At 44.3% G+C, this 14,768-nt stretch overlaps 1 protein-coding gene across 2 annotated transcripts in view; it reads right to left on the minus strand.

Moving 5' to 3' along the window:
* The window catches only part of GRIN2A (glutamate ionotropic receptor NMDA type subunit 2A), a 366,833-nt gene that overhangs the window by 45,938 nt on the left and 306,127 nt on the right, over positions 1 to 14,768 (minus strand). For both annotated transcript variants that reach the window (XM_054714240.1, XM_054714241.1), the window contains exon 9: positions 7,198 to 7,358. In XM_054714240.1, coding sequence (XP_054570215.1) covers positions 7,198 to 7,358 — 161 coding nt within the window. The remainder of the gene's footprint in view (positions 1 to 7,197; positions 7,359 to 14,768) is intronic.

Raw genomic sequence — 14,768 nt, forward strand, 5'->3', positions numbered from 1 at the left:
GAAATTTCTACATCCCTGCATCAGTTTCTTTTGAGGATTGAAATGAGGATTCTGTGATCTTGTCAACTCTCAAGTCATTAATTAATACATATACACTGAGTGGCCAGATTATTATGATCTCTGAACACATAATAATCTGGCCACTCAGTGTATATCCTATATAATAAAAGGCTAATATGCAAACTGTCCCCTTGACCAGGAGTTTGACCAGTAGGCAGGTTAGCCAACCGCCCATGTCCCTTCCCCCTGGCCAGGCTGGCCGGACCCCATCCATGCACAAATTCATGCACCAGGCCTCTAATATATATATACACTGAGTAGCCAGATTATTATGTGTTCAGAGATCATAATAATAATAATCTGGCCACTCAGTGTATATCGTGTAATATATGTATATGTATGTTGTATACAATATTAAGCATGCATGTATCTGATTATATTAAACACATATCCTCAGTTTCCAATTCTCCCCTAAACTCAAATTTCACATATCTAACTGTCAAGGCATTACCAAGTGAGGAGGCAAGCCTACCTCCTACACTTAATCACGCTACAATGTAGTTACTCAGTTAAACAGCCTGTTTGTTGGGTAATGAGTTAACCTTGTGGAACCTCAGGTTCTTCATCTCTTAAAGGAGGTAAGATTGGTACCCAGCTCATAGGAGTGCTGTGAGGATTCAATGAGATTATGCATGCGAAGCACTCAGGGCTTCATGTCACAAATTGTTAGGTTCCAATAAATGCAAAGATGATGAGGAAATATGATGTTGTCCCAAAGGCACTTCCAACTTAACATGCTCAAACCTAAACTCAGGTTCCTCTATGCCCCTGCTTCTCCTGAAATGCCCTTTCTCTTTCTTGTTCCACCCACTCCACTGAGAACACCATGTCTCAGTATTTACCTAACGAACCTCTCAAAGCCCAGGCACCACCTGTACATGAGTCACTAGAAGTGCTCATCAAAACATGGATCCCCGGACTGCAGGCTTTCGGAATCTGTGTTCTCAAATAGGGGCTCCAGGCCCACCTTTGCTATGAAGACAGTTCAGACACTTGAGGTAGATGTGACCATCCCCTCCTTTTAATGATGCATAGATACATCATTGCGTACAATTTGAACCTTGCCAAACCATGCTTATAGGTCAAAAGACAACCCTGCCTTCTAATTCTCTCAAAGGAATCGATGTTAAAAAAAAAATCCAAAGACGCTTGTCTTTGAGCTGGAAATAAAATCAGATAGGAAACGGAGGGGCTGGAGGGCTAAAGATTGCTGCCTCTGAAAGAAATGAGGACTTTTTCAGAAATATTTATACACATAATTGTACATAAAATCAATTAAAATTAAAAAGTCATCCCACTGTGTCTTGAAATATGAGGCTCCTTGGAGTCCTAGGGATGTTGATAGTTTCATTTAAATCTGGCATGAGTGCTATGCTTGCAGTTTCGCCCACTTGCCAAAACTTCTTGGAGAACATTGGCTCCTGATGACTGAGCATTTGTAAATCTAAATCTGTCGCCACTCATTTCAGCTTCAGTTCCCTCTTCCAGAGCAGATGTTCCTAAATCTGATTAGCGCACAGCAGAATCAACTGAGGAGCTTGTGAGAGCATGCAGATTCCCAGGCTCTGCCCCCTCAAATTTAATTCTGTGGGGTTTAGCACCAACGTTTTTTAAAATATATTTTTACTAGAGGCCTGGTGCACAAAATTCATGCACTAGGTGGGGGTGTCCCTCAGCCCAGCCTACACCCTCTCCAATCTGAGACCTTTGGACATCCCTCTCACAATCCGGAACTGCTGGCTCCCAACCACTCGCCTGCCTGCCAGCCTGATCACCCCCTAACCACTCCCCTGCCAGCCTGATCAATGCCTAACTGCTCCCCTGCCGGCCCAATTGCCCCCAACTGCCCTCTCCTGCCAGCCTGGTCGCCCCTAACTGCCCTCCCCTGCTGACCTGGTCACCCCCAACTGCCCTCCCCTTCAGGCCTGGTCCCTCCCAACTGCCCTCTCCTGTAGGCCCAGTAGCCCCCTACTGCTCTCCCCTGCTGGCCATCTTGTGGTGGCCATCTTGTGATCACATGGGGGCAGCCATCTTGTGGCCACATGGGGGTGGCCATCTTGTGTGAGGGTGTTATGGTCAATTTGCATATTACCTCTTTATTATATAGGATTGATATCAGAGAGGAAGGGAAAGGGAGGGAGAGAGAGAGAGAGAAAACATCAATGATGAGAGAGAATCATTGATCAGCTGCCTCCTGCACGCCCCTTACTGGGGATTGATCCCACAACCCAGGCATGTACCCTGACAGGGAATTGAACCATGACCTTCTGCTTCATAGGTCAATGCTCAATCACTGAGCCACGCCAGCTGGGTCAGGATCAACATTTTTACTAGCACCCCTACTGCTTCAGATTCAGGCTAGGACTTGAGAAACACTGGTCTAGAAGCCTGGGGTCATGAACAGCTCATCCCCATCTGGTTCAGGAGTGCCTCCCATGTCACAATCAACCTATTCCTTAAAAATCCTATTTCTGTCCATGTTTGCACATCAGATCCTATCTTCTCACTGATTTACCTGATAATTTCTGTAACTGAATGCTTTAACTGGAATGCATTTCATTGTTAATTGAAATTTATTATACATTTTAAATTAGCAATGAAACTGAACTGCTTAGTTCCAATTTTCTTGCTGCCTATGTTCTTCTTATAGCAATTTTAGATCCCATTGATAAACATTTGGTTGATTTAATCTTTATGTGCTATCTCAATAAAATGTGATTATTGAGCTCCTTTAGAACCTCTCAAATTTTAGCAAGAATCAAAATCACCCATAGCAGGGGGTGGGGGATGCTTGTTAAAATGCAGATTTGTGGCTCTATCACTGGAGAGAAGGTTCTGTGTTGGGCCCAAATGTTAACCGTGATGAAGGTAGGGTTAATCCACTGGCCAGGTTTGAAGACGCTCAGCTTTCCAGCCTTAATCTAAATCCTTTCTGCAAAACCGACAGCCGTTTATATATATAGTGTGTCTGGGTTTTGAATTTGTAAGAGCTTTAAATAAGTGTTCAAGTGTTCAACATAAATAAAAGAATCTTAGAACTATTGTCAGAGGATGAAGCTTCCAATCCTCTCACTATTTAGATGGGGAAACTGAGGCTCAGAGAGGTAACACTTGTTCAAAGCCACAGCTTGCTAATGATAGAGCCAAGACTCAAACCAAGCTGGGATTCTCATTCGACCATAATCCAAAGCCCCTCTTGTGTTCTAGACTCTTCCAAGAGGTTACAATCTATGAAGGAGCCTCCCCATCTTACTGACCCTGGTGCACATATGCACACTCCTGGCTAAGTAACAGGTGGATGTCACTGAGACTTGTGGGTGGAGGGGTGGGACCCAACCGCTGGGATATGTGCTCTGGGATGTCGAACTCAAGGCTCACTGGGTTTTAGGCTATTAGGGGAATTAACAATTCAGGAGCATATGCACACCCACCTCTACCTTCCAGAGGGCTGGAACCTTCTAGAGCTGCTGCATGTAATGAAGGAGGCAAATGGCTATTTTTAAAAGCTGGTGTTGAGTCCATGAGGAGTTCATTTTATTATGTATTATTCCTCATTATACTTACTCTTGCAAAATTATTTTATCATACACCTCATATTTAAAATAATATATTTCCTAATGAAAAATGTAAAAAGGAAACAAGATGTGAGAGGGAAGACAAAGACCTCCAACTGTGGCAAAATAGACACTTGAGAGACAGAAGTGGAGGCCACATCAGCACGGTCTGTCTGATCCTGTGCTGTTCTGTGGTGGCTGTTCTCAGAATGGGGTTCTCGTAATCATATGAGGAGTTAGAGTCATATGTCACACTCTACACCCAGAAAAATTCCAAATAGTAGAAGTGCAACCAAAATAGAAAGAAACAGGAGAAAACTATTTTGTAGCCTCAGAGTGAGGAGGGCTTTTGAATTTCAACCTAAAATCCAGAGGCCATAAAAAAGGACTGGGAAATGTGACCACAAACTATAATAGTCGGCTTGGAAAAAAATATCATCCGTAAGCTCAAAAGACAAACAAACAATTGGGGAAAAGCATTTGTAATCATACCACAAATTTCTACTATAGAAATTAAGGGGGAGAAAAACAACAAACCAATAGGAAAAAAATAATGTTCATGAAAAGACCACAGTGGAAACAAATAAAAACCATTCCCATGGCTAAGATGGAAAGGGATATAAAATGTGTCTTTTCGATATCTACTAAAATTGAACATACATTTTATAGCTTAGCAATTCCAGTCTTAGGTATATACCAAGATAAATGCACTCACTTGTGCAACAAAAGACATGCGAGAATGCCTTTCAAAACATCACTCATAATAGCTTCATATGGGACACTACACAAATGTTCATCAAGATTTGAAGAAATAGATGAATTTGTGGTATATCCCCACAATGCAATTCTATACAGCAATGAGAATGAGAGAACTGGAGTGATATGCAACAATCTCATAAACAGAATGTTGAGCTAAAAGAAGACAAACAAATAAAAAAAACCATATGGTATGCTTTTATTTATATGTTAGAATAACAGGGAAAAAAAATCTACTTTAGAAGAGACGATGGTCCATGGAAAATAGTGACTGGAAAAGGCTGTGGTTGGCAGGGTGGGGTGTGGGAGAGTTCTGGGGGTTGATGATGTCTTGTTAATTGACCTTGATGGTCAGTTTGTACAAAGCCATCAAACATATTTCCTGCATATTTTGGTTAGTTCCTAACCCAAGGATATTTTTTCCATTGATTTTTTTTAGGGAGAGTAGAAAGGTGAGGGAGAGACACACAGAGAGAAACATTGATGTGAGAGAGATATATTGAATGGTTGCCTCCCAGATGCACTCCAACAGGGGCCTGGGATGGAGCCTGCAACCGAGGTTCATGCCCTTGACTGGAATCGAACCCGAGACCCTTCAGTTTGAGGGCCAAGACTCTAACCACTGAGCAAAACGGCTAGGGCTATTTTTCTGCCTTTTTTAGCTCCATAAAACATTTTGAAAAACCCCTGCAAGCAAGAATGAGCAGTATGTCCATGAGTTTTGGGTAAGGAATGGACTCAACATCCAAATACATGCTGTCCTAGCCCCTGTCAGGATACCAAAGGGATTCTGATACTGAAAGGACAAACTGCTATCAGCCCAAAGTCCTGGGGAATTACGCAGAGACCTGGGCTTGGTGGTTCAGAGGAGGCCCCTCTGCCCTGCCAGACACAGAAGCATCAAGGCCTTTACAGAGGGCCTGTGAACAGCCCGAGGAGGGGCTGTGGACTCAGGATAATGCACTGTAGTCACATTTCACTTGCCAAGAAGCCCTGTGACTGGGAAACTCCATGTAATTTAATTTAATTACAGCTCCTTCATTTAAAAGAGAACATTTTAGTGACACCCTTTCAAAAATGTATTCTGCATGTCCCTGATATTTTGGTAAGTCCACAGCATAGAACTGAACCTTTACACCAAATTACAACACTAACAATCAGGTCAACTCTTTGTGCCGGGAGATTTCTGAAATGCTTGCTGGCATCTTTTCTCACGGAACCCCTATCAATGCATTCCTAGTAGTATTTCCATTTTATATATGAGGCTGAGAGCCATTGAAACACTGTCCAAGTGCACACCACAAGTAACAGCAGGGGAGAAGTGAGCTCTAGCTCCACAGCCTAAACTCCTAACCACTGTGCTGTCTTTTCTTACAGCCTCAGGAATTTTGCATCTGCTACACTACGCATGCCACAGGTACACAAGAATATTAGATTGAATTCTCATTGCTTTTCTCTCCATATTGCCTTTCTCCTTCATCAATGTTATACTGTTAGTTTTCACATAAAGTTACACCCAAAAGCTTCTACCTAAAATCAGATAAAAATCTATATAGTACTGTGTTTTCAAATAAACTCTCAATCTCCTTAGATCTTTCTATTAAAAAAAAGAAGAAGAAGTAAGAAACAACAGGCCCAAAATGGAGTCACTTATGCTAAGCCCCACATCAGCAAACCAAGACTTAATTGCGGCTTCAGCTTCTCCCAAGAATGTGACCTTTAACCAGTCAATCTGGTCTGCACTTGAGGTAATCTGCCTGACTACCTGCCCTTCCCCAAAGGAAAGTGACCTAGCATGAAATGATCCACTTTTTGCTAGAAACTTCTTTTCCTGCCCCCTTCTGCCTATAAAAAAGCCTTCCATTTTGCACAGTTCCTTAGAACTCCTTTCTAGTTGTTAGATAGGATGCTGCCCAATTTATGAATCATCGAATAAAGCCAATTAGATCTTTAAATAAACAGTGGGGGTTCAAAACGAATCACCCCAAGATGTGCCACTCTGACATGCAGATTAGTTTAAACTAAATACAATGGAGGCCCAGGAGGCTCAGAAAGAAACCTTGTCCTCGCCCCTTTCCTGCCTAAAAGAACCTGCTCTGGGGAAGGGGTGTCAGCATAGATAACTATAGTTTAACGTGACTCGGTGCAGTAGGCAGGGAGGAACCTACCAAAGCCCATTTGATCCGAGTCCTCCATGTCCCACTGTTTCAAGGTGGCCCAGCAAACATCTGTTTACTAAACATTAACTTTTTTCATCCCCTTGTAAAGCCCCTTAATTTCCTTTTGAAGTCCTGGCCCCTTCTCCCTCCACTCCTTAGTCCAGAATGACACATATACCTCATTTTACCTCACTGCCCTTGGAATTTTCATGCTTATGTGAATTTCCCGTGGGCATGTATTAAACTTGATTTTTCTCCTCTTAATCTGCCCATGTCCTTCTAATTATTCTACTGGCCAGAAGAACTAAATGGAGCAGGAGAAAGTTTCCCCACCCCCAAGGTATTCAGTTGAATTCTGTTTTTTAACATTTCTATTTGGGTAAAATAGAGTTGGGCCAACTTCTTTATCAGTTTAAGAAACCCCACTGGCTCTCTGCATTTCAAAGTGTCCTGGATTTGCTTTTCCTTAACACAACGCAGAAGGAAACCTGTGATGCTCATCAGATTAACAAAAGCAGCCCTTAACTGGGGTGCATCTGGCTGCCCAGCTCTCCAGAAAATATGCAGTGGGGGCAGATAAGGACCAAGGCATACAGAGAATCATTTTCTGTGAGGCTTATCAGCTAGCAGGCCTGCTGAGTAAAAAAAAAAAAAGCCACCATCCTTACCCAGTTTTCAAGCTGACCAAGGCGTCCTCTACGCCCTTCTGATTAAATTTGGTCATGTACTGATGCATGTAGGGGTAGTTATTCCGAATGTTTCTTTCCGTACTGCCATTGGGCACCGTGCCAAATCGAAAAGGTGGGGAATAGTCGTGAGGTCTCTGAAACTGGAGAGAGAGAGAAAGAAAAAGAAGGAAGAGGAGGAAGAAAAGAAGTCAGCCATCACTTTTCCTTGTGTCAGGAGTTAAACATATACATACATTAGCACAGCAAAAACACATTCAGTTATGTGCTTCTTAATCACATCTCCCACTGGTCTGTGAGCTCCCGTGTCTGTCTCATTCCACGTTCTTCCTCAGTACATACTGGCTGGGCACACAATAGATACTTGTTGGACTGAACTTTTTGGTGCCATTGTAGACAGTAGCCGAGTGGTGGGCACTGGGGACCTGGCAGAGCTCAGGAAATGTTGGTTGAGCAGGAATGAAGGTATTATTTTCATTTGGTTAATTTATCCATCTTATGATAAAACTAGAGGCCCGCTGCACGAAATTCGTGCACGGGTAGGGTCCCTAGGCCTGGCTGGCAATCAGGGTCAATCAGGGCATTTGGACTGCTGGCTGGGACCTTCCTTCCCCCAGCTGCAGGCTGCTGGCCGGGGCCTTCCTTCCCTGGCTGCTGGCTGCTAGCCAGGTCCTTCCTTCATTCTGCACCATCCCCTGGTGGTCAGCACACATCATAGCGAGCAGTCGAACTCCCAGTTGGTTGAACTCCCAGTTGGTCAAACTCCAAAGGGGATAATTTGCATATTACCCTTTTATTATATAGGATTTTCTGTGATTCCCACCAAACACTCTGAACTCCGTTTACAATGACCTTCACCTCACTCAGAAGATGATGAAGGGGAGCAGATTTTGCCACCCCAAAATACGTTCTTTGGCATAAGGACTATTTGGGGCTGATTATTAAAAAACAAAATAACAAAACAAAAAACAGCAGACATGGGAGAAGCTCTGAAAACCAAGTAGAAGTTACCCTCCTGAGAGAGACATTTACATTTATGAGGAAAATCTCCATTTGTAAGGGTGTCTTTCTTGCTGTACCTCAAAGAGGAAGATGACTAAATCTCTAGGAACTCTTACCAATGGAAAAGGCAACTGACTTAAGTCAACATAACAAACATACCCTTGTTAACTGTGCTTTTCCTGGTAACCTTGGGTAATTGGTCTCTCCCCACCCCACCCCCCACCATCTTTTGTCTTTATTTAGCTGGAGATGGTATTTAAGGTGGTAGCTTGGGCTATTTAAGGGAGTTACTCAGTTTTCTTGGGTATTTTCCATGCATACAGGAGTTACACTTGTTACTAAATTTGTTTGTTTGTTCTCCTATTAATTGTCTCTTATTATTGGGGGGAGAGGGGCATTCTCAGCCAGGAACCTAGAAGATGAGAGGAAAAGTTATTTTTCTTCCCCTACAATGACTATATGTCACCACCGATTCATTCTCTGCTCACTCATTCATCCATACATGCAATATTATTGGAGGCCTAACATACTCCAGGCATAATTTAAGGCTCATGAACATTTGTTGAGCTGATGTCCCTACTAAGCATTAGTTTCCTGGGGGTGCCCAAGTTGTGAATGGCCCTCCAGCCTTCCTGAAAGCTCACTGTCCATGTTCCACTAGTTTTCCATGATTAGCTGATACTGTCCATTCACAACTTCAGCATTTGGGGCAACCCAACTAGATTAGGAATCCAGAGAACTGGGTCTGAGTCCCCAAAACACAATGAAAATCTAGAGGCAACACAGGCCAATGGCTACAATTCTGAGCTCAGGTCCACAGGTTGTGAAATCAGGTTCTATCACTTCCAAACTGTGGGACCTTAGATAAGGCACTTCTCTTCACACTGCCTCCATTTATTCTCCACCTGTAGAGTGGGAAACATATCAGTACCTCTCCTTTAAGGTCAATGGGAAGTTCTAAAATTATAACATTTGTCAAGTAACTAGAATAGTGCCTGAAACAGAGTAAGCACTCAAAAATTAAACTATTATTATTTTCATTTTTATTGTCATTATGGGCACAAAAAAGGAACGTGGGCCTCAGTTTTTTGTGAAATATAAAACTCTGAAAGTAGAAAGTGATGTAATGAGACAACAGGCTAAGGTCTAACCTCCATTGTTCCTCAGAGATCATGCTAGTAGCCCCTCCTCTTTCAGAGGTGAGGACCTTGAGACCCACAGAGGAAAAAGACACCCAGCGATTCCATGGCAGAACCAGGGCTAGAATCCAGAGGCCCCTTGGACTTCCAGGCCAGCATGCCCTCCACGGAGCTGAGAACTGCCAGAGAAAACATGCAAGTTTACCCAAGAGTCTGGCCAACCAGATATATTATTCTCTTTTTTTTCAGACTTCATTTCACTGTTAAAATTTCCAGTTGAAAACCATTTCGCCTAAATTAAGCTGCTGCTGCCTAATAAGCTGCCACAACAGGATTTGAGGGAAGTGGCCATACATTGTCCAAAGGAGAGCCTCCTGAGTGTTGTGGCGGGCAGTGTGTGTGTGTGTGTGTGTGTGTGTGTGTGTGTGTGTGTGTGTGTGTGTGTGTGAATAATAAAATGCTCTTTGCACTCAACCCAGCCAGCAGCAACTCAACTCATCACTGAAAGAAGATGAGGCCCGAGCCCAGGCTTGCTCGCCGGGCAGCTGCCTGCTCTGGGAGACGGAGACAACAGTGGCAGTTCATAAATCTAGGTGTTGTAGCAGCCGCTCGCTCCCAACCTCCAGAATCATCCAGAGAGCCAATTTCACTAACTGCCTCTACTTCCCTCCCCATCTGTTGCAGAGGAGCCGAGGAGCTCTGTTAGAGTCCCCTTCGTCCCTGCCTCTGGTTTGCACAGCGACAGGCAGATCATCAGCCTCTGTGATGAATTCCCATTCTCCACTGGCCTTGACTGTACTGCTATCCACACAGAAGTCAGCCCAGCACCGGGATCCAGGAACCTTTCCCACTGGACTCACGGCTGTCAAAGGTTTTACAGCATGACTCACAATACATCTCCCACTGCCACCTTGCACACACACACACACACACACACACACACACACACACACACTAATTCCCAGTGCTCACTCTTTCTACATACTGGATGGCATCCATTATGCTCTATTTTTTGAATGGTCACACCCCCTTACATTAATTTCATGGCTAAGGAGTCACGGGCTACAATGTGAAGAAGAGGGGCAAGCACGACTCATCTCCTGAGTCCCAGGCCCTGGTGTCAAGGACACATTCCGTGTTTCTTGGAGGAATAGTTTCTTGTGCCACATTCTCCCAGGGAGTTTCCCGTGCACATAGAAAGAAACCAATGAGGGCTTTAGCGTAGGAACGGGGGATGCAGAGGCTTACACGGCCAGGAGGACTGCAGAACAATGCAATCACAATCCCCAGAGCCAGTGGAACCCCTCATGGCTTCTTTCCCCAGGCCGCCCTCACTGTTCTTGTTGACTGGCTTCCCTTGAACTTGGGCTCAGAGCGTTCAGCTTCTCATGAGCCACTTGGGAACGCAGTCATTGTGAGCAGCTGCGTACGTTCTCTGAGACCTCAGTTTCTCTGTCTGTAAATTGGGGGTTGCTTTTGCGATTAATCACAGAGTGCTTGGAACACTTCCTGGCATCTGCATGCTTGATACGCATCACCTGTTGTTGCTGAGCATGCCTTTAGCCACATAATGAGCCAGTGTCCTTCCACGTGGAGAACAGAGGATTGGAGGATTATAATATTCTAAAGATTTTCCTCATCCAGTATGTGGCCTGGTCTGAAAGTCGTCCAAGTGATTAAGACATGGCAAGCAATTTATGATGGAGGAAGTAGAGATGCTGGTCTGGGAAATAAATTGTGTCGGAAGAACGTGGCAATGGACCAGGACATTTCTCTGTTCCTCTTGTGAACAACACTACACATTTATTAGAAATATCTGTCTTCTGTGGCTGTAAATCAGGAACACTGGCAACTAGAGGCCCTATTTCTAGTGCAGTCTTCTCCCCTGGTGGAGTTCCACAGGCTTCCTGATGTCAGCATCAAACAGCTATGGCCCTTAAGAGGCTCAGAGGCCTCCATTCAATCAATAAGGATGGTGGGCCAGGGCCACCAGCAGCATGACCGCAGTGCCCAGAGGCAGCATGACTCCACGAGAACCAGGGGCAATTCCCCCAATTCCCTCCATTGTTGTCACAAAAGGCCAACTCAGGGCAATATCATTTTAAGACTCCAGAAGTGAGGAATGGTTGAATCAGTCAGGGATGATGACAATGAGGAAGAGGAGGGCGACGAAGAGAAGGGCGGGGAAGAAGCAGTAGGTTACTTCTAATCCTCACATCAACCTTGACAGCTGATATTAATCCCCTCCCTCCCCCCCTTTTATTAGGAAACTAAGCCTTGGGATCCTGACATACTGAACGCCATATAACCATTACATGGCAAGGCTAGGATTTGAATCCAGGTCCATTTGACCCCAAATATGACATTGCTCTTCCCACTATGTTAAGCTGCCTCCCAAAGATGGGTTTTCCCTACCATAGTGAGTCCCAACAGTTTGGATTTCCAACTTTCCTTTAATAATTCCTAGGGGAGCACCTACCAGTGAATCCGCCCACTTGTTATTTAAACCCAAGCTCATCTGATCACACCACGGACTCCAAAGGTGCTTCAGCCCAGCAAGTACTAATCCTGCAAATGGCTAATGTATTGTAAACCTGAGCTGTTACACAGGTATTGGTGTTTTAAAAAAGAGAGAGAGAGAGAAACCCACTGTGAACAGTATTAAAACAAATGGATTCAATATAGATTTGTATTGTGCAAACTTTCTCGGCGTATCTGCTATTAATCTTCTGGGAGCATTTAGCTTATTTCCTCCAAGAACGTTGCTGTTTATCTAATTGTATCAAACATTTAATTAAAAGAGCTCTCTGCTTGCCGCTGATGCTCTGAGGTTGCATCTGAGCTGTGTCCCATGAGGACGCAGTATCTGTTACTAGGTGTTTCCAAATGAGAGAAGGTCAGTCAAATTATTAGTGGTTCTAATTAGTTTTCCCACAAGCGGCCATAGTATTTAGAACCAAAACTATGTAGCAGGGGATTTTCCCCCTCGTCTTTGAAAATAGCAACAAAAAGCAGAGTAGACTGCCAGTGGTTTTCTTAAAATATCCTCGCATCCAGGACATGGCTCCCCAGTGCTTCCCCTGCACCTCCAGTCACTTCTTCTAGAAACTGTACCTTTGCTCCCATAATGTGATAGAGTTGGGTCACGGGGCATTGTGCCTGTGGGGGACTTACAGGCGCCAAGGCACTTGCATGCTTGCAGTCTCCTTTCATCCTCCTACAAGTAGGATTCCCAATTGACAGGGAGGGTTAAGGAGACAGGACACGTAACATGCCAGGAAAGCATCTCAGAGCCCGTATGTAGCAGAGAGGAAATGGGACCCAGCTTTCCATCTCTAAGTGAGGGGCTCTCTTTATCTGCTGCCTCACAGATGCCGTACGCTTCAGGTGGGAGTCAGCCTGAAGTCGACCCTGAGCCAAGGACTTAGGCGAACTTGACTTATTAAGGAAGGGTGCCAGGAGAAACCAGGGAGGGAATAGGGGAAGGAGGTCAGGGGAGGGAGGAAGCCAAGCCAGGGTGTAATTTTAGGCAAAGTCTCAGCCTCTGCCTGATCTAGCAGGGAGCTCTGGAGAGGAAACTGCTTTGAGTTTGCTCTGCCTGGAAGCAACAGAGCAGCTGGGCGTTTGTACCCTCACACTGGTTATGGCTGGTTACAGGCAACTGGAAAGATTGGGAGAACATACATTCCCAGGCATTCACAGTTCCTGTGCCCAAAGGTAACTATACTGTGAAGATCCTTTGTATGAGCCTTTATACAGTGGTTCTCAACCTTCCTAATGCCGCGACCCTTTAATACAGTTCCTCATGTTGTGGTGACCCCCAACCATAAAATTATTTTTGTTGCTATTTCATAACTGTAATTTTGCTACTGTTAATGAATCGTAATGTAAATATCTGTGTTTTCCGATGATCTCAGGTTCTACAGCAGCGGTTCTCAACCTGTGGGTCATGTTTTCCGATGGTCTTAGGCTCTACAGCAGCGGTTCTCAACCTGTGGGGTCGCGACCCACAGGTTGAGAACCGCTAGCAGCGTCGCCTAATACCATCGGAAAACACAGATATTTACATTACGATTCATAACAGTAGCAAAATTACAGTTATGAAGTAGCAACGAAAATAATTTTATGGTTGGGGTCACCACAACATGAGGAACTGTATTAAAGGGTCGCGGCATTAGGAAGGTTGAGAATCACTGCTTTATAGCAAAGGTGAGGCTGGGCGCACAGAGCTGGAAAAGGGATCTCAGGACAACCGGGGTGGGGGCGGGGAGTGGAGGGGTGCCGATAGTGTCCAACACCATGATTTCTTCATTCATCAGTAAGTATGAACTGAGCACCTACTAAGTGCCAGATAACTCTTTCATATGCACTCTCCTGATATCCCCTTCCCCAAGTCAATTTTAAATTTTTAAAATTTGATTTATTGGGGTGACATTGGTTAATATAATTATATAGGTTTCGGGTGTACAATTCTATACTACATCATCTGTATATTATATTGTGCATTTGCCACCTCAAGTCAAGTCTCCTTCCATCACCAATTATCTCTCCTTTACCCTCTTCTATCTCCTTGCACCCCACTTTCCCTCTGGTAATCAGCATACTGTTGTTTGTGTCTATGAGTTTTTTGCTGTGTGTGTGTGTGTGGGTTTTTGCTCTCAGTCTGTTTTCTGTATCTATGAATCTGTTTCTATTTTGTTTGTTACTTTATTTTGTTCATTAGATTCCACATATAAGTGAAATCATATGCTACTTATCTTTCTCTGACTGGCTTATTTCACTTAGTGTAACACTCGCCAGGTCCATCCATGTTGTCGCAAAAGGTAAGAGGTTCCTTCTTTTTTATGGCCGAGTAGTGTCCCATTGTGTAAATGTACCACAACTTTTTTATCCACTCATCTTCTGATGGGTACCGGAGCTCCCCAAGTCAATTTTAATCTCATTAGTTTTATCTCCTTTATAGCACTCATTTCTGCCTGGGATAGTCTCCATTTACATTTACTTATTTGCTGTTTATTTCTTCCTACTGCAATTTGAGTTTCACGGGAGCACCAGCTCAGGCTGCCAAGTTCACCGCAGTGAAGACCATTCCCAAGAGGTGATATCTTCCCTAGGACCTGAATGTCATGGGGGAACCAGCGACGAGAATGGGAAGACACTGGAGGCAGAGGACACAGAGTGCAAGGGCACCGGGTTGGAAATGAACTTGGAGTTTTTAAGGAACAGAGAGGGGGCCTTAGTGATGGAGAGGGAGGGGATATATGGCTTCAGCCAAAAAATAAAGGGCTTTGTCGCCATGGTGTGTAGGATGGCATTTACTCAAGCTACAGTGGGAAGCCATCAGGGAGAGGCCACGCACTGCCTAAGGTGATGGCACTTTTGTGAGGGTGACTCACTCCAAGCCCTCATCAT

Source organism: Eptesicus fuscus, chromosome 4 (assembly GCF_027574615.1).
Source record: "Eptesicus fuscus isolate TK198812 chromosome 4, DD_ASM_mEF_20220401, whole genome shotgun sequence".
In the NCBI taxonomy this organism is placed as follows: Eukaryota; Metazoa; Chordata; class Mammalia; order Chiroptera; family Vespertilionidae; genus Eptesicus; species Eptesicus fuscus.